This window comes from Bufo gargarizans, chromosome 11 (genome assembly GCF_014858855.1).
Source record: "Bufo gargarizans isolate SCDJY-AF-19 chromosome 11, ASM1485885v1, whole genome shotgun sequence".
NCBI classification, from domain to species: domain Eukaryota; kingdom Metazoa; phylum Chordata; class Amphibia; order Anura; family Bufonidae; genus Bufo; species Bufo gargarizans.
The window spans coordinates 31,463,512-31,484,942 of NC_058090.1; the positions used below are offsets into that span (position 1 = coordinate 31,463,512).

The 21,431-nt window shown below is 46.3% G+C and overlaps 1 protein-coding gene across 1 annotated transcript in view; it reads right to left on the minus strand.

Moving 5' to 3' along the window:
- BRF1 (BRF1 RNA polymerase III transcription initiation factor subunit) overlaps nt 1-21,431 on the minus strand; it is a 266,657-nt gene that overhangs the window by 168,806 nt on the left and 76,420 nt on the right. The window contains exons 4-5 of the mRNA XM_044271525.1: nt 20,048-20,079; nt 1,324-1,396 (exon numbers count right to left, since the gene is read on the minus strand). Coding sequence (XP_044127460.1) covers nt 1,324-1,396; nt 20,048-20,079 — 105 coding nt within the window. The remainder of the gene's footprint in view (nt 1-1,323; nt 1,397-20,047; nt 20,080-21,431) is intronic.

The following is a 21,431-nucleotide window of genomic DNA, read 5'->3' on the forward strand; positions in this document are numbered from 1 at the left end:
ACAAGCAGAAAATCTGCAGCTAGTCAGTCATGTGTGGACATAGCCTAAAGGATTTTCAAGAGAACTTCCTTCTTCAAAAAAATCTAAACCATTATGTTATAGGGTGAAGCCGCACACAGCAGCTGATTTACATTTTTATTACAAATCTATGCACTTTTTTTGCACAGTTGACAAAAGGTAAACCAACTAATAGCAGCCATATGGACGGTAAAAGGACACTACTTTTGCATATACGGTACATTAAAAGGCTATGTACACCTTTGGGGGATTTTTTTTTTGTATTATTGCATTGTAAACATTTTGAGCTAAAAACATGGCGTCCTTTTTTCTGTACAGAGCTGACCTACTCTAGTACACGCTAGAAAACCTTTAGAATTTTCAGTCTTTTCCGTCAGACCAGCAGCTGACGGGCTCCTTATCTCTGCTCTCTGACATTATAGACACTCATTATAGCTCAGTTCTCATCTTGCTGATAAGAATGTGGCTTGAGTAAGTGTCTATGACCTCTCAGTAGTTTACAGATAAAGTCAAAGTACCAGTCACACAGCTAGAAAAACAGTTAACCCTTTGTGACAGGACAGCTCAATATTTTTAATAAAGGCCAATTGAAAAAAAAATTTTTTAGACAAAAACCATGTGACATGCAATCATAAAACAAAATTGCCTCCGAAGGTGTACATAGCCCTTAAGTCTGACCAATGGGAGCTATGGGCATGCTAGCAGAAGGGAGCTATTTCACCCAACTCCGCCAAGAGCAAACGTTCATGAGCGTTCATGTTTGTTTTAATGGGGAACGATGAAGAAGCTTCTGTCATCTAAGAGTGAAGGTGCATGCCCCACATTTGTTGCAGAAACTTCTGTCAATGTCTCATTTATCAGAACAGGGTTTGCAGAAAGGCATGGACATGCTCCAGAAACAACCCTATTCGGAAGTATGTAACAGAATGTTCTATGTGTGTGAACAGACCCCAATAGTCTGCAGAAGGCCTGCAGGTTTGTATGGAGGACACTCCTCTGCAGCAGTCAGAAATACAAGGGACGTATTTTATTCTTTTCTATGACTACCTTATGTCATAAATATTTCAGCTGGCTGCTCTTATAGCACAGGCCTCGTTACTAGTTTTCCTTTTGCCAACAAAATCAATGCATTTGCTAGAAACGGCTTTGTGTACTGAAGTGGGCATCAAGGCATGCTGGGAACCATAGCGCCACATTTTCCACATAGCCACAGGTTGTTCACGAATAGAAATGCTTCCGGTGAGTGACTGCCTCATTTACAAGTGACGTTCACAGTGAAGGACATAAAGCGAGTAGTAAAGTTACCTATAGCGGGAGCGTTAATGCAGAGCTCTCTGGCCAGCAGAAGAAAGGTTTTCCCCAGGACATACACGTTCACCTGTCGAAAGAACAGAAGACATCATTACACCTTCCGAAATAACAGGGAAAAAAGCCGTATAACCTACAATCAGCGGCAAGTCTGGTGATTAATGTACATTCAGACCAGTGGCTTTGTATTTCCACATTTACAGGTTTCTATTTGCGAATGATTATCATCATATCACAATCTGGTAACACTACGCAGCATGATCAATAATATAAAAAAAGAAAAAAAATTGAATTAAATCAACTCGTTCCATTTAAGGCTACTTTCACCTGGCGTCTACTCGTTCCGGCAGGGGAACAGCCTGCCGAATCCGTACTACAGTGTACATCCGCGTGCTGCCAGAAGTCCGCCCGACCCCGTTCTCTTTGATAGGGAGTGGCGTAGATCCGGTCACAGCACGGCAAATATACCAAGAGGCAGCCAGACAAATACCGCTGCACGCACTGAACAAACCTGATGAGGCATGAAAATCATTGTAAGGCTACTTTCACACTTGCACTAGCAGGGACCGGCAGACATGCCGAGAGGCGGTCGGACAAAAACTGCGGTTTGCTGTGCTTTGGCCCGGCCCAATTATAGTGAATGGGGCCAGAGTGGACTTCCGGCGGCACGGTGGGCTATCGTTAGCACAGATCCTGCAGGCTGTTCCCCCGCCGCAACAGCCTGCCGCAAGTGTGAAAGTAGCCTTAGTCAATGAGCGCCTGATCCATTTTTTCTGTAAGGAAAAAAAAAAGGATCAGGCACCATTAACTAAAGCTACTTTCACACTAGCGGTTTTGCTGGATCAGTCAGGGTTCAGCAAAAACACTTCCGTTACTGATAATACAACCGTCTGCATCCGTTATGAACTCCATTGAAAGTCAATGGGGGACGGATCAATTTGCTACTGTGTCATAGAAAACGGATCCGTCTTTTTTGACTTGCATTGTGGGTAATGACTGATCCGTCTTGCTCCGCATCCCAGGACGGAAAGCAAACCGCAGCATGCTGTGGTTTGCTCTCCGGTATGAGAACAGAACGGAATGCACTTTGGAGAACTCCGTTCTGTTCAGTTACGTTTTGTCCCTATTGACAATGAATGGGGACAAAACTGAAGCGTTTTTTTCCGGTATTAACCACCTCCGGACCGCCTAACGCACATGTGCGTTCCGGAGGTGGCAGCGCTGCGCACAGTCACGCATATACGCGTCATCTCGCGATACGCGAGATTTCCTGTGAACGCGCGCACACAGGCGCGCGCGCTCACAGGAACGGAAGGTAAGCGAGTGGATCTCCAGCATGCCAGCGGCGATCGTTCGCTGGCAGGCTGGAGATCCGAATTTTTTAACCCCTAACAGGTATATTAGACGCTGTTTTCATAACAGCGTCTAATATACCTCCTACCTGGTCCTCTGGTGGTCCCTTTTGTTAGGATCGACCACCAGAGGACTCAGGTAGGTCAGTACAGTCGCACCAAACACCACACTACACTACACCCCCCCCCCCCCGTCACTTATTAACCCCTTATAAACCCCTGATCACCCATGATCACCCCATATAAACTCCCTGATCACCCCCCTGTCATTGATCACCGCCCTGTCATTGATCACCCCCCTGTCACTGATCACCCCCCTGTAAGGCTCCATTCAGACGTCCGCATGATTTTTACGGATCCATGGATACATGGATCGGATCCGCAAAACACATGCGGACGTCTGAATGGAGCCTTACAGGGGGTGATCAATGACAGGCGGGTGATCACCCATATACACTCCCTGATCACCCCCTGTCATTGATCACCCCCCTGTAAGGCTCCATTCAGACGTCCGCATGTTTTTTGTGGATCCGATCAATGTATCCATGGATCCGTAAAAAATCATGCGGATGTCTGAATGGAGCCTTACAGGGGGGGTGATCCGTGACAGGGGGGTGATCACCCCCTGTCATTGATAACCCCCCTGTAAGGCTCCATTCAGACGTCCGCATGCGTTCTGTGGATCCGATCCATGTATCCATGGATCCGTAAAAAATCATGCGGATGTCTGAATGGAGCCTTACAGGGGGGGTGATCCGTGACAGGGGGGTGATCACCCTGATTACCCTGATCACCCCCTGTCATTGATAACCCCCCTGTAAGGCTCCATTCAGACGTCCGCATGTTTTTTGTGGATCCGATCCATGTATCCATGGATCCGTAAAAAATCATGCGGATGTCTGAATGGAGCCTTACAGGGGGGGTGATCCGTGACAGGGGGGTGATCACCCTGATTACCCTGATCACCCCCTGTCATTGATAACCCCCCTGTAAGGCTCCATTCAGACGTCCGCATGTTTTTTGTGGATCCGATCCATGTATCCATGGATCCGTAAAAAATCATGCGGATGTCTGAATGGAGCCTTACAGGGGGGGTGATCCGTGACAGGGGGGTGATCACCCTGATCACCCCCTGTCATTGATAACCCCCCTGTAAGGCTCCATTCAGACGTCCGCATGTTTTTTGTGGATCCGATCCATGTATCCATGGATCCGTAAAAAATCATGCGGATGTCTGAATGGAGCCTTACAGGGGGGGTGATCCGTGACAGGGGGGTGATCACCCTGATCACCCCCTGTCATTGATAACCCCCCTGTAAGGCTCCATTCAGACGTCCGCATGTTTTTTGTGGATCCGATCCATGTATCCATGGATCCGTAAAAAATCATGCGGATGTCTGAATGGAGCCTTACAGGGGGGGTGATCCGTGACAGGGGGGTGATCACCCTGATCACCCCCTGTCATTGATAACCCCCCTGTAAGGCTCCATTCAGACGTCCGCATGTTTTTTGTGGATCCGATCCATGTATCCATGGATCCGTAAAAAATCATGCGGATGTCTGAATGGAGCCTTACAGGGGGGGTGATCCGTGACAGGGGGGTGATCACCCTGATTACCCTGATCACCCCCTGTCATTGATAACCCCCCTGTAAGGCTCCATTCAGACGTCCGCATGTTTTTTGTGGATCCGATCCATGTATCCATGGATCCGTAAAAAATCATGCGGATGTCTGAATGGAGCCTTACAGGGGGGGTGATCCGTGACAGGGGGGTGATCACCCTGATCACCCCCTGTCATTGATAACCCCCCTGTAAGGCTCCATTCAGACGTCCGCATGTTTTTTGTGGATCCGATCCATGTATCCATGGATCCGTAAAAAATCATGCGGATGTCTGAATGGAGCCTTACAGGGGGGGTGATCCGTGACAGGGGGGTGATCACCCTGATCACCCCCTGTCATTGATAACCCCCCTGTAAGGCTCCATTCAGACGTCCGCATGTTTTTTGTGGATCCGATCCATGTATCCATGGATCCGTAAAAAATCATGCGGATGTCTGAATGGAGCCTTACAGGGGGGGTGATCCGTGACAGGGGGGTGATCACCCTGATCACCCCCTGTCATTGATAACCCCCCTGTAAGGCTCCATTCAGACGTCCGCATGTTTTTTGTGGATCCGATCCATGTATCCATGGATCCGTAAAAAATCATGCGGATGTCTGAATGGAGCCTTACAGGGGGGGTGATCCGTGACAGGGGGCTGATCACCCTGATCACCCCCTGTCATTGATAACCCCCCTGTAAGGCTCCATTCAGACGTCCGCATGTTTTTTGTGGATCCGATCCATGTATCCATGGATCCGTAAAAAATCATGCGGATGTCTGAATGGAGCCTTACAGGGGGGGTGATCCGTGACAGGGGGGTGATCACCCTGATCACCCCCTGTCATTGATAACCCCCCTGTAAGGCTCCATTCAGACGTCCGCATGTTTTTTGTGGATCCGATCCATGTATCCATGGATCCGTAAAAAATCATGCGGATGTCTGAATGGAGCCTTACAGGGGGGGTGATCCGTTACAGGGGGGTGATCACCCTGATCACCCCCTGTCATTGATAACCCCCCTGTAAGGCTCCATTCAGACGTCCGCATGTTTTTTGTGGATCCGATCCATGTATCCATGGATCCGTAAAAAATCATGCGGATGTCTGAATGGAGCCTTACAGGGGGGGTGATCAGTGACAGGGGGGTGATCACCCTGATCACCCCCTGTCATTGATAACCCCCCTGTAAGGCTCCATTCAGACGTCCGCATGTGTTTTGCGGATCCGATCCATGGATCCGTAAAAATTATACGGACGTCTGAATGGAGCCTTACCAGGGGGGTGATCAATGACAGGGGGGTGATCCGGGAGTCTATATGGGTGATTACCCCCCTGTCATTGATCACCCCCCCTGTCATTGATCACCCCCCCTGTCATTGATCACCCCCCCCTGTAAGGCTCCATTCAGACATTTTTTTTGTCACAAGTTAGCGGAATTATTTTTGTTTGTTTTTGTTTTTTCTTACTAAGTCTCATATTCCACTAACTTGTGTCAAAAAATAAAATCTCCCATGGACGCACCATACCCCTCACGGAATCCAAATGCGTAAACATTTTTAGACATTTATATTCCAGACTTCTTCTCACGCTTTAGGGCCCCTAAAAAGCCAGGGCAGTATAAATACCCCACATGTGACCCCATTTCGGAAAGAAGACACCCCAAGGTATTCCGTGAGGGGCATATCGAGTCCATGAAAGATTGAAATTTTTGTCCTAAGTTAGCGGAAAGTGAGACTTTGTGAGAAAAAAACCAAAAAAATCAATTTCCGCTAACATATGCAAAAAATAAAAAATTTCTAGGAACTCGCCAGGCCCCTCATTGAATACCTTGGGGTGTCTTCTTTCCAAAGTGGGGTCACATGTGGGGTATTTATACTGCCCAGGCTTTTTAGGGGCCCGAAAGTGTGAGAAGAAGTCTGGGATCCAAATGTCTAAAAATGCCCTCCTAAAAGGAATTTGGGCCCCTTTGCGCATCTAGGCTGCAAAAAAGTGTGACACATCTGGTATCGCCGTACTCAGGAGAAGTTGGGGAATGTGTTTTGGGGTGTCATTTTACATATACCCATGCTGGGTGAGAGAAATATCTTGGTCAAATGCCAACTTTGTATAAAAAAATAGGAAAAGTTGTCTTTTGCCAAGATATTTCTATCACCCAGCATGGGTATATGTAAAATGACACCCCAAAACACATTCCCCAACTTCTCCTGAGTACGGCGATACCAGATGTGTGACACTTTTTTGCAGCCAAGGTGGGCAAAGGGGCACACATTCCAAAGTGCACCTTTCAGATTTCACAGGCCATTTTTTACAGATTTTGATTGCAAGGTACTTCTCACACATTTGGGCCCCTAAATTGCCAGGGCAGTATAACTACGCCACAAGTGACCCCATTTTGGAAAGAAGACACCCCAAGGTATTCCGTGAGGGGCATGGCGAGTTCCTAGAATTTTTTATTTTTTGTCACAAGTTAGCGGAAAATGATGATTTTTCTTTTTTTTTCTTTTTTCCTTACAAAGTCTCATATTCCACTAACTTGCGACAAAAAATAAAAAATTCTAGGAACTCGCCATGCCCCTCACGGAATACCTTGGGGTGTCTTCTTTCCAAAATGGGGTCACTTGTGGCGTAGTTATACTGCCCTGGCAATTTAGGGGCCCAAATGTGTGAGAAGAACTTTGCAATCAAAATGTGTAAAAAATGACCAGTGAAATCTGAAAGGTGCACTTTGGAATATGTACCCCTTTGCCCACCTTGGCAGCAAAAAAGTGTGACACATCTGGTATCGCCGTACTCAGGAGAAGTTGGGGAATGTGTTTTGGGGTGTCATTTTACATATACCCATGCTGGGTGAGAAAAATATCTTGGTCAAATGCCAACTTTGTATAAAAAAATGGGAAAAGTTGTCTTTTGCCAAGATATTTCTCTCATCCAGCATGGGTATATGTAAAATAACACCCCAAAACACATTCCCCAACTTCTCCTGAGTACGGCGATACCAGATGTGTGACACTTTTTTGCTGCCAAGGTGGGCAAAGGGGCACATATTCCAAAGTGCACCTTTCAGATTTTGCAGGGCATTTTTTACAGATTTTGATTGCAAAGTTCTTCTCACACATTTGGGCCCCTAAATTGCCAGGGCAGTATAACTACGCCACAAGTGACCCCATTTTGGAAAGAAGACACCCCAAGGTATTCCGTGAGGGGCATGGCGAGTTCCTAGAATTTTTTATTTTTTGTCGCAAGTTAGTGAAATATGAGACTTTGTAAGGAAAAAAGAGAAAAAAATAAAAATCATCATTTTCCGCTAACTTGTGACAAAAAATAAAAAATTCTAGGAACTCGCCATGCCCCTCACGGAATACCTTGGGGTGTCTTCTTTCCAAAATGGGGTCACTTGTGGCGTAGTTATACTGCCCTGGCAATTTAGGGGCCCAAATGTGTGAGAAGTACCTTGCAATCAAAATGTGTAAAAAATGGCCTGCAAAATCTGAAAGGTGCACTTTGGAATATGGGCCCCTTTGCCCACCTTGGCAGCAAAAAAGTGTGACACATCTGGTATCGCCGTACTCAGGAGAAGTTGGGGAATGTGTTTTGGGGTGCCATTTTACATATAACCATGCTGGGTGAGAGAAATATCTTGGCAAAAGACAACTTTTCCCATTTTTTTATACAAAGTTGGCATTTGACCAAGATATTTTTCTCACCCAGCATGGGTATATGTAAAATGACACCCCAAAACACATTCCCCAACTTCTCCTGAGTACGGCAATACCAGATGTGTCACACTTTTTTGCTGCCAAGGTGGGCAAAGGGGCACATATTCCAAAGTGCACCTTTTGGATTTCACCGGTCATTTTTTACACATTTTGATTGCAAAGTTCTTCTCACACATTTGGGCCCCTAAATTGCCAGGGCAGTATAACTACCCCACAAGTGACCCCATTTTGGAAAGAAGACACCCCAAGGTATTCCGTGAGGGGCATGGCGAGTTCCTAGAATTTTTTATTTTTTGTCGCAAGTTAGTGGAATATGAGACTTTGTAAGAAAAAAAAAAAATAAATAAATCATCATCATTTTCCGCTAACTTGTGACAAAAAATAAAAAGTTCTATGAACTCACTATGCCCATCAGCGAATACCTTAGGGTGTCTACTTTCCGAAATGGGGTCATTTGTGGGGTTTTTCTACTGTTTGGGCATTGTAGAACCTCAGGAATCATGATAGGTGCTCAGAAAGTCAGAGCTGTTTCAAAAAGCGGAAATTCACATTTTTGTACCATAGTTTGTAAATGCTATAACTTTTACCCAAACCATTTTTTTTTTTGCCCAAACATTTTTTTTTTTATCAAAGACATGTAGAACAATAAATTTGGCGAAAAATTTATATATGGATGTCGTTTTTTTTGCAAAATTTTACAGCTGAAAGTGAAAAATGTCATTTTTTTGCAAAAAAATCGTTACATTTTGATTAATAACAAAAAAAGTAAAAATGCCAGCAGCAATGAAATACCACCAAATGAAAGCTCTATCAGTGAGAAGAAAAGGAGGTAAAATTCATTTGTATGGTAAGTTGCATGACCGAGCGATAAACGGTGAAAGTAGTGTAGTGCCGAAGTGTAAAAAGTGCTCTGGTCATGAAGGGGGTTTCACCTAGCGGGGCTGAAGTGGTTAAGACCCTATGACAGATCTCATACCGGAAAATATTAACTGTGATGAGCGATGGTCATCAGTTTTCTAGGTCAACTTTCACATGGACAGGTTCATGTGCACTGATGCAGCCAATGACGTGTCCCCAAGCGGCACATCACTTCCGAGTCCCGTGGGGCTTAGACCAGTTTCACACTAGCAGCAAATTATTCCAACAGGTTGTTCCAGCAGAAAAGCCTGTTGGAAGACATTGGGCCAGATTTATCATTAGCTCAAGTCAGAATAATGGAGTGAAAAAGTCGCAAATTTTTGCGCAATCACTAAAACTGCGCAAAAATTTGCGACTTTTTCCTGCTCTGCACTATGCTCGCCAGTTTTCTGAAAGTGGGCGTGTTTTCTTATGTAAATTAATCTCTAGACAGATTTACTATTGAGACTATTTAAAAAGTCGCAAAAAAGTCGCAAAAAATTGCGCAATTTCACTCCAGTGAGGACCATGCTTATCTTATGAGACTTTTTAATAGAACATGCGACTTTTTCATAAAGACGTGCGACTTTTTCGTAAAGATGTGCGACTTTTGTAAAGCTGCTTACTGACTGATAAACTGCTACCGTCAAACCACATTTATTACAGTCTTAAAGGGCCGATCATAAATCTGACTTGGCTAAAACTGACTTTAGCCATATGTGAAAGTGGAGTGAGCTGTCAGAGTAATGATAAATCTGGCCCATTGTATTTGGCATCGCCACGCCCTACTGACTCTAATGGGACTCAGCGAGGATCCAGCCTGTGTCCGGCATTAATGCAGGGATTCAGCTGGACAAATAGCCATGCGAGCAGCAGTTTTTGTGTGGCCGAATCTGGGCACTAATGCAAAAAACAGGCTGGATACCCAGTCTAGTGCTACCGCTAGGGTGACAGTAGCCATAGGGACAAGTCACTGCCGCAGGCCAGTCACTGGTTGCAGCAGTGCACATGACCTCGTCCGTGTGGAAGTTGAGAGTCGAGAACTGGAAGACCAGTGAAGGGAGACGGGGCAGAGAGCAGGCGAGCGTGGATTTGTGCACAAGTATTCCAGGCTGGGGTGCAAATTTTAGAGAAATAAAAACCAGGACAACCCCTTTAAGCTACGTTTTATCCTATTTCCTACAGAAATTCATGGAGACAGATTACACAGTAACTTGTGCCAGTACCGGTAACTGGTTTTGCAGATTTTTTTTCTTCCTATCACATAACAGCTGAACCGGCCTTGTTTCTTCTTGTAATCTCCGATTATGTGACCTCGTTAGAGTCTTTGAGCACTAGTTTACATGGTATTTCATATTGAGTAAATATTTTATAAGTATTTCATCCTCATCTTGACTTACTACTGTTTTACTCCAGAGCAGCATGCACTATTCTGCTGAATGTCATTAGAAACAGTCAACAAGCATGTTGACAGACACTCCCAACAGCTGAGCACCTATAGAGCTGGTTTCCACTGCATCAGATTACTGTGCAGTGCCCGATATCCAGAAAACACTTCCCAGAGTGTAAATTACAAGATCAAACTGTGGACACATTGAGCTACCAAGGAATGCGGAGAGATTTCAGCTCTAAAGGCCCGATATCCATCAGATAATTGCCAGCCGACTATCTAATGTGGATTATGCTGAGGGAAAAGAAAGACTGAACATGGTGAATTTTTAAAGGTTTTACCAGATTTTTTAATTGATGACCTATCGTCTGAGACTCTGAACAGATCATCATTATCTGATCGGTGGGGGGGTCCGACACCTGGGACCCCCGTCAATCAGCTGTTTGAGAAGGCGCCGGCTGCCTTCTCGTAGCTTTGTCTAGAACATGCGATGTTACGTTCATTGGTCACAAAGCTTAAGCGCAGCTCAGCGCAGCTCAGCGCACCGGTGCCATCTCAGTTGATCAGGGGGGTCCCGATTGTCGGACCCCCAACAATCAGGCACTGATGAACTAACAAGAGTAGGGATCATTTTAAGAAATCCCGGAAAACCCCTTTAACGCCCAATCCTCTTGTTTTGGCAAGAGATATGCCACCATCGGGGGTGCCTGGGAGGGGGTTTCTCCTCTGTTGACATTGAAAACACATACATGCTAGGCCAAACCGACCATGTATATGTACAGGGGAGTCGGGAAGATTAGCTGTCACTCAAGCGAGGGTTTGGCCAACAGCTATTGAAGGTGTATGGTCACTTTAAAACCTGCAGAATTACGAATGCAGCTCTGGACTATAATACTGACTGGTGGGGGTCCGACATCTCGTATCCCTGCTGATCAGCCGTTTCAGAGCATTTCAGAAATTACACAGCGTTGTCCATTGTGCAGGGGATGGAGCTTGTAACTGCAGCCCTCTCCCATTCACTTCAATGGGTGTGCAGTTCTGGCTCTGAAGCAAGGATGTCGGGAGTGAGACCCTGCCAATCAGATACCGAGGCTGGGCCATCAACAGTAAAGAAGTGGACAACCCCTTTAATTCTATGTGGACTGTCTGTGTAGAGAGTCATTTCATGTACAGGCTCCTTGACCTGGGGGATGCCATCTTTACTGCAGAATGTATCCCCAATCCCCTTACTTCCAGACCCCTGAAGTTCAACATAATTGTCCCATTCAAACCTCTCCTACACCTCAATTACGAAGGGTGCTTTGGTCCTGAACTTGCAGCCGCGGAGAAGGTGCAGCCCCTTGCGTAGACCACCCAATGGATCTTTGGAACGGCAAGGACCCTAATTTTGGGCACGGGCACTTTCTGCGACATCTATATTTTTCCTACTGATAATGCATGTTCCAGCACCTGTTTTAATAGCAGATAGACCCTTGTACTAAAAAAATAAAATAAAAAAAAGCCCTGTTGGGTTCTACAGAATGTTAATTATTTTTCGAGGTCAAAATTCATCAAGCGTTTGCCATTCCTGTAGTTCCTTTTCACTTGTCAGGAAAAAAGCCATGCAGGAATAAATAGCACTCGGAGGGATCCCATTTACCAGGACAGCTGGGGAGACTGAAATAAAGTGTACCAGCTGCTCTGTAATATGCATGCAATGGCCATCCAGGCAGGCGGGCATGCGACAGCAATTATTTTTACTCACAGATGAAAATGGCAGGAGGAGACAAGATGGTGTGGTGCCCGTTCTCTCACCCCTTTTTTGGAGGCAGCATGAACTATTCAGCAATCTACAGACATGCTCGTAGTCATAGGGAAATATAAACGTCGTCCTCATCTGCTAAGGGCTTCAGGAATTTATTTACCCACTTCTAAGTGAGATCTATTTCCAGGAAAGCTGAGTGACAACTAATATGGCCGCTGTTACAGACGTTGTCAAACAGCTTTCCTCCTCCTAATCCTAGTTATGTATAACCGGCTCACATATCACTGTGTCATACAGGTGGCCAACAGATATTCCATCAACCTCTATATACACATGCATGCTTGGCCGAGTGTGCATGTGTTAGGGCTCATTCACATGGCCGTAGGTGGGCCGTTTCGTGCATTGGGGACCGCAATTTGCGCTGCCCGATGCACGGGCAACCTCCGTATGGCCGCCGGGATGAATCCAGACCCATTCAACTTGAATGGGTCTTCATTTTGCCCGTTCCGCAAAAAGATAGAGCAAGTTCTATCTTTTTGCGGAACGGAAGTACGGAACAGAACCCCATGGAAGCACTCCGTAGCGTTCCGTTCCGTAATTACGTTCCGCATCTCCGGATTTGCAGACCCATTGAAGTGAATGGGTCCGCATCAGTGATGCAGAATGCACACGGAACGGTGCCCGTGTATTGAGGATTCACAAATGCAGGTCGCAATACGGCAACGGTCGTGTGAATGAGCCCTTAGGCACAGGAAAATAAGCCACTGCAAGACACCTCTGGCAGCGGCTTATAAGTACTAAAATCCAACATGCCCAGACATTCCACCCCAGGACACTATGGATTAGGGATGCACAACCTTTTCATGTCCAAGGGCCACATTTCCAGATCGATCCAATCCCAAAAGGACAAACTTAGAGGGGTTTTACCATTTGGGATATTTTTTGGCATATCAAAAATATATATTGGGTGCCACTTCCAGGACTTTCACTTTTTGGGAAATGGGAGTCTCCCTTTACACCCATTTGCACTTCAGAAAGGAAGCGACCATGCATGTATGCGGCTCTTTCCACTGTAGATTATGACGGACAATTATCAATGCCTTTTGTGGTGTAAAAAAGTCGCACATTTTGGCGCACGGCATGTGTGCACCATAATTTTCAACTTTTTGAGCTTCTCTTCACTTTTCTAAAGTGCCAAGAAAAAGAGGGCTTGGCTTAGCAAAAGGGGGTGTGGCTTTGCATCGCCACCGCGTTTACTATAATTGGTGGAAGTTGTAGCTGAAGTCTACGTCAGCCTGTAGCTGGTGCAGACTTCAGTTTCTGGCGCACGGCAGGGCAGAAATGCGCCCGATTTGTTAATCCGCCAGTCTTGATATATCTCCCCCTATGTGTGTTTTACAACTCCCATAAAACAACAATGAAGGCAGCACATGCATGGCCACCAGTTCACCTCATCTGCTCCTTTCTAGTGTACCACACTGGGGTCAGGCAATCCCCATTCTTCTAAAATATGGGGATCCCAAAATCAGCCACCCAGTGCACCAATATTTACATGCACTCCATGGAAAATATACAAATTGACATAAAAAAAATTCTGCACCAAGAAAGATTTGTTGGAATTTAATGAAACTTTCTATGTGTGACTGTAATGAGGAGACACGGCCTCTCGCCTGGACACAAGATGAGACACGGCCTCTCGCCTGGACACAAGATGAGACACGGCCTCTCGCCTGGACACAAGATGAGACACGGCCTCTCGCCTGGACACAAGATGAGACACGGCCTCTCGCCTGGACACAAGATGAGACACGGCCTCTCGCCTGGACACAAGATGAGACACGGCCTCTCGCCTGGACACAAGATGAGACACGGCCTCTCGCCTGGACACAAGATGAGACACGGCCTCTCGCCTGGACACAAGATGAGACACGGCCTCTCGCCTGGACACAAGATGAGACACGGCCTCTCGCCTGGACACAAGATGAGACACGGCCTCTCGCCTGGACACAAGATGAGACACGGCCTCTCGCCTGGACACAAGATGAGACACGGCCTCTCGCCTGGACACAAGATGAGACACGGCCTCTCGCCTGGACACAAGATGAGACACGGCCTCTCGCCTGGACACAAGATGAGACACGGCCTCTCGCCTGGACACAAGATGAGACACGGCCTCTCGCCTGGACACAAGATGAGACACGGCCTCTCGCCTGGACACAAGATGAGACACGGCCTCTCGCCTGGACACAAGATGAGACACGGCCTCTCGCCTGGACACAAGATGAGACACGGCCTCTCGCCTGGACACAAGATGAGACACGGCCTCTCGCCTGGACACAAGATGAGACACGGCCTCTCGCCTGGACACAAGATGAGACACGGCCTCTCGCCTGGACACAAGATGAGACACGGCCTCTCGCCTGGACACAAGATGAGACACGGCCTCTCGCCTGGACACAAGATGAGACACGGCCTCTCGCCTGGACACAAGATGAGACACGGCCTCTCGCCTGGACACAAGATGAGACACGGCCTCTCGCCTGGACACAAGATGAGACACGGCCTCTCGCCTGGACACAAGATGAGACACGGCCTCTCGCCTGGACACAAGATGAGACACGGCCTCTCGCCTGGACACAAGATGAGACACGGCCTCTCGCCTGGACACAAGATGAGACACGGCCTCTCGCCTGGACACAAGATGAGACACGGCCTCTCGCCTGGACACAAGATGAGACACGGCCTCTCGCCTGGACACAAGATGAGACACGGCCTCTCGCCTGGACACAAGATGAGACACGGCCTCTCGCCTGGACACAAGATGAGACACGGCCTCTCGCCTGGACACAAGATGAGACACGGCCTCTCGCCTGGACACAAGATGAGACACGGCCTCTCGCCTGGACACAAGATGAGACACGGCCTCTCGCCTGGACACAAGATGAGACACGGCCTCTCGCCTGGACACAAGATGAGACACGGCCTCTCGCCTGGACACAAGATGAGACACGGCCTCTCGCCTGGACACCAGATGAGATACAACCTCTCGCCAGGATACAAGATGTGATACGTCCTCTAGCCTGGATACAAGATGAGTGACGGCCTCTAGCCTGGATACAAGATGAGATACAGGTTCTAGCCTGGATAAAAGATGAGATACAGGTTCTAGCCTGGATAAAAGATGAGATACAGGTTCTAGCCTGGATAAAAGATGAGATACAGGTTCTAGCCTGGATACAAGATGAGATACAGGTTCTAGCCTGGATAAAAGATGAGATACGGCCTCTAGCCTGGATACAAGATGAGATACGGCCTCTAGCCTGGATACAAGATGAGATACGGCCTCTCGCCTGGATACAAGATGAGATACGGCCTCTAGCCTGGATACAAGATGAGATATGGCCTCTCGCCTGGATACAAGATGAGATACGGCCTCTAGCCTGTATACAAGATGAGATATGGCCTGGTTGTGCCCCCTTGTACTAGACTGTAGCAGTGTTTCTAGGGGTGAATACCTCCATCATTAGTGCAAAGCAGACATGTGCCAAGGGTCAAAAATCGATCCATACTAAAAAGGGGTCACAGCAAATAATACACAGACTCAGCAGCCTGCCATCCCATTATGCTGACTGGAGGGGGTCCGTGAGGTTTGGTCCCTTACAGAACCAAAAACCAATCACTTATACCATAGTTTATCGTCACCATAAGCCAGGACACACCAGCTGTTGTGAAACTACAACTCCCAGCATGCTCACTTGCTTAGATGTTCTCGGAACTATGACAGAAGTCAATGGAACATGTCAGGAGTTGCAGTTTCACAACAGCTGGAGGTTGCAGACTTATTTCAGGGATCTGACAACCAGCGTTACTCACCCATAGACCGCACCTTGTCTAATAAAGCCACTAATCGCACAGTTCTTTTCAGTTTCCCGGTGATATCACTGGAAATGTCTCTGTATGTGAGGAGCAATCAGATGACAACGTTGTGCGGTTTTGTGTAGCTAACAATGACTGTGCAGACTGTGTCAGTAAAGCGGAGAATGAGACACACCGACGGGTCCACACACCTGGCAGCCGGGAGTGTCTCTGTATAATGGAGGGGCAGACTCTTTATCAGGACACTCATCTGTTCATTTCAACTCCATTCACCCTCCTCCATACACACAGCAAGACTCCATACCATTCTTAAAGGGACACTAAAAATTATATATACGGTAAACTTTGGGGAAATTTTTTTATTTTCATTTATATTCTGACCCCCATATGTTTTCTATATATCAGTCTACGTAGCTGTGTGAGGGCTCATTTTTTGCAGGGCGATCTGTAGTTTTTATTGACTTTGGGGTGTGTAGGACTTTTTAATCACTTTTGATTTACATTTTTTGGGGAGGTGAAGCGACAAAAAAATAAAACGGCGAGTACTGGCGTTTTGGAAAGCAGCAATTGTAATTATGTTTTTTCTTTTGTTTATTTTTTAATATGGGGAAAGGGGAGTGATTTTAATTTTTATATATTAAAAAGACAGTTTAAGGCCTCCTGCACACGACCGTTGTGTGCATCCGTAGCCGTTGTGTCGTTTTCCGTTTTTTTTTCGCGGACCCATTTACTTTCAATGGGTCCGTGGAAAAATCGGAAAATGCACCGTTTTGCAGCCGAGACCGTGATCCGTGTATCCTGTCCGTCAAAAAAATATGACCTGTCCTATTCTTTTGACGGACAACGGTTCACGGACCCATTCAAGTCAATGGGTCCGTGAAAGAACACGGATGCACACAAGATTGGCATCTGTGTCCGTGATCCGTGGCCGTAGGTTACTTTCATACAGACAGATCCAAAGATCCGTCTGCATAAAAGCTTTTTCAGATCTAAGTTTTCACTTCGTGAAAACTCAGATCCGACAGTATATTCTAACACAGAAGCGTTCCCATGGTGATGGGGACGCTTCTAGTTAGAATACACTACAAACTGTGTACATGACTGCCCCCTGCTGCCTGGCAGCACCCGATCTCTTACAGGGGACCGTGATCCTACAATTAACCCCTTCAGGTGCGGCACGGCCGTTTGGCTCCGCACGGCCAGGCGGACACCAAAACGACTTTTTTTCATGTCCGTGGATCCTCCAAAAATCAAGGAAGACCCACAGACGAAAAAACGGTCACGGATCACGGACCTACGGACGCCGTTTTTGCGGACCGTGAAAAAATACTGTGTGCATGAGGCCTAAAGGGAATGTGTCATCAGAAAATGAACGGTTGTTTAACCTAACAGTCAAATAAAAATTGGATAAACTCCCAAAAATGTCACTTTTTTAAATTGTAGATTTGTAATATGTGTCTGAGGTAAATTTTGTTGGCGCACAGCAGTGCGGGAGGCTGGTCACCATCGCGGCCTGCTATTGGCTGCTCCCCCATCACCAGAGGTTTTGATCCGTGCGACGGGGAGATGCAGCGGTGGCCGTTCAGGGATCCAGAGGGACGTGGGTGCCGGCGAGTAGGTAAGTATGCTCTAGAGGAGGGGCCCGGGTATTCTGGGGGTTATTAGAGAGATTGGATAACCCCTTCAAGGACCTGTAGCATTTTCCCCCTTTCCCCTTGTGTTTCAGAAGTCATAACTTTTTTCTACTAAACTTTTTTATTTAGCGGGATTAGTTGTAGCTTTTTAGGAACCATTTTGGGGGTATATATAGTGCAGTAAATAAATTATTAATTTTACTTTGAGGGGGGGGGTCAATTTAGCTACTCATATTGCAACCTAGGGGAGAGTTACTGTGGTGGCCTTGGGGCCTTCCAAAGGCCTGAGGTTGTCATAGCAACAGAACTGCTCTCTTGATCTTGCTGTTCAGCCTTGAGAGTGCAGCGCACCAGGATTTTCACCATTCAAATGCCATGGTCACAACTGACCACAGTATGAGTGGGTTAAATTTATGTAACTGTGGATTTGTGCACAACCAGGTCTCCAGCATCACTTTTGGAGCCTTTTCCACATTTATGTGTCTCTATAAAACATCTTCTGAAAGATTTTTTGGTACACACTAACCAATCTTTCTTGGGAAGATATGTCAGTAACCAGGCCTGGTGTGCCTTCAATTGTCAAAGCACCATGTAACCCACATTTCCAATCTCCTTTGGGGTACAGGGCAGCTATGAACCGCACAGCTCATTAGAAACAAGTCTGTTAATCAGTGATCATTATCAATGGCTGTACGGAAATTTGCAAAAACCAAAACCGTGGACCCATTAAAGGGGTATTCCCATCACATACAATGGGGGCATAACGTATGGATACGCCTCTATTGTCTGAAAGGTGCGGGTTTCACCTCTGGGACCTGCACCTACAACGAGAACGGAGCGGGGAAATAAATAGAGGGCACACTGCGCTCGCGCAGCCACCCTCTATTAATTTCAATGGGGCCGCCGAAAATAGCTGAGCGCTTGTTCGGCTATTTCTGTCTGCCCCATAGAAATTAATGGGAGCAGGGTCCGCGCATGCGTGGTGCGCTTCTATTCACTTGTATGGGAGCAGCGCTTGGTGGTGGACCACAGCTCTCCCCGCTCTATTCTCCTTGTAGACAATGTCCTATCAGACAATTGGGGCATATCCTGGCGCCATGCCCCCATTGTCTGTGATGGGAATACCCCTTTAACAATGAACACAGAATAATCAATAATAAAAGAGTATCGCCTGGACTTGAATGGCTGTAGGGTTTCCCGCCGCATGATCAGTGTCATGGGGAAACCAGTGTTTTCACAGGGCTGCAAATACCCAACGTATGGCAAAAGAGTGCATACCGATGAATTTTTTTTTATGGGGTGTGGGGGCAAGCCGGGGAATATCCCACACAAACAAGGGGGGACGATTTTACACTTGAATCCAAGATGCTAAGGGTATAAATCACACTGGTCATGTTGTGCTGACTTTTGCAGTAGTTGCAGCAATAAACCACTAATTAGGCCTTATGCACACGACTATGTATTTTATGGTCCACAAAATAAGGACACCGGCCGTGTGCCTCCTATAATTTCCACGGGCCTCAACGTCAAAATGCCTATTCTTGTTCGCAAAACAGACATAGGACACATTCTATTTTTTTGTGGGACGGATATACGGATGTGCATGGGCGTGTAAGTAAACAGTGTTCGTCATTGAACCACCACGTTTGTCCATCTAGACCAAACAACTTTAAAGGGCACATGCATCTTGTTCTCAGAAGATACTGATAAGCGGAGCCCTCACTGATCAGTAGATCTAAAGGCCCCATACACGTAAAAATATTGATGGTCAACAATCTAATGTGCATGCACAGCTCCTGATTCTCCCCAACAGATGAGCCCAATCCCTTCATTCCCTTAGGAAATAAGCCACCTTCAGAAGTGTATGACGGACGATGGCTTCTTTCTCCACCAAAAATACACACATACTCGGCCAAGCTTTGTCGCATGGCTGGTTAAAAACGTGACGTGCAACTATTTTTTCGATGGAAATAGTCTCAAGTCCCTAAATAAATGACCCCTTCTGATTTCAAATCACACTGCTAGCAGCTCTCCTTGGAGAAAGGTACGTTTCAGAAGGAGCATGGTGTCCACCAGATTGCCTCAGCCCTTCAGGTGGGTAGGGTGCATAGCACTCACTTTTTGACCACCCCACCCATAATATAAACATCTTTGAGACATAATGGAGGCTTATAAGAGCACACGCTCTTTATAGACCAGTCTAATCAGAGTTAAACACTTCAAAGAAAAAGAACAAGAAACTCCCAGCACAAGTCAATGCAGCTGGATCACTTCACATCATCAACTTGAACTGGCCGCCATCCCAAAGAGCTCTTGCCACAGGCCTTGGCATCTGCAAGGTGTTCATCTGAGCGCAGGCAAGCACAAGGAGTCAAAACACTGCAGGTGCGGTGTCCTTGATATCTCCGAGGGTGCACACAATAAAAAGCATTATTCACCACAACACCCAGCTGGCAGCGATAAAGCTAGTTAACACAAAGCAGACTGCTGGAAGATTATACCATACCTGAAGAAGGTCGCTGAGATCAAGTAACATATCTGGGAGGAAAGTCAAGGAAACACATTGTAGACACAAAGGGTTCTTGTAGTCTGCTGAACTAAAGGGGGGAAGGGGGGGGGAGAAACTAGAACAATTTTATTATTTTCCAGTAGAAATTTCCCAAAAGACAGTAAAAATAAACAGAAGACCAGACTCTGACGGATTTATGGTCTTTATAAGGAATACGAGAAAATATTTTGGTCGGAATCTGAGACTCTTTCTCTCAACATCATCCGATCTGCATGTGTTCCCGCTCACTGCGGATTCACAACGCTTTTTCCATCTGTCCCTGATATAGTTGCAAATAGAAACAGCCCTATAGTCAGATTCAGACATGGGTATGAAAAATCTGACAATTTTTTATACGCAGTGAGGTCTGTACCACTGTGTAGGATACGGAACTGGCCTGGTGGACGCCAAGGTCAACTATCTTACAGGAACCTGAAGGTGCCCAAACCTAACATCATCTAGACAATACCTAGTGTGTGTTTTTTTTTGGGGGGGTCTCCAAGGCCATAATTCATAACCAATGCGTCTCCCAAGGACCAGCCATCTGAAGATGTCCTCCCGAACATAAAATAAAGCTGAATCAAAGAAAAATATCCAGCTGCTGTGTGCCTCCAGGAAGGACTCCACAGAATTGTGTTGTATTAAATAAACAAGAAAAATCGCAACATGTTTTGGGGTTAAAACCCCATTATCAGTTCAAAACAATACATATGGAAACTGCCCGGTATTTTTTTCTTTGTTTAATAAATAGATACTTTCAAAGTACCACAAAATTCTAGGAAGTCCTTCCTGCTGGACCTTTCTGTTTTATGGCAATTTATCTTTAGCTTGGGAGGTCATCTCCAGATGGCTGGGCCTTGGGAGCTGCATCTGTTATGAATAGGCCCTCTAGGACCACAGAAAACACACTAGTTGTTGTGTCTCACACAACTCCAGGTGAGCACCTTCGGGTACCAGGTTTGGTCTATTTATGGCAGTAATTGAGGTTTTTAACCTACGAAGCCATGGAGTCCTTAGGTGTCCATACCATGAGGCTGTAGGCAAATCATTTAGTTTGGATATTATCCTAGAAGTAAAGTTTTTGGGGAGAATATCTTCATAACATGACATCTGATGGAACAAATCACGAGTTATGAAGTTGTTGGCATGCTACGGTATTGTAGACCCCCAACAGATTTCTATGGTTGTCATATTTTGGCTCAGAGCTTGCATGGAGTGGTAAAACTTGTGCATGAGGCCTTATGCTTTATTCACACTTGCTATTTTTGCTGTGATTTTGGGCATTGGTGGGGACGGACACTATGAACCCCATTGATGATCTATTACCCAAGTGGCTGTGTTA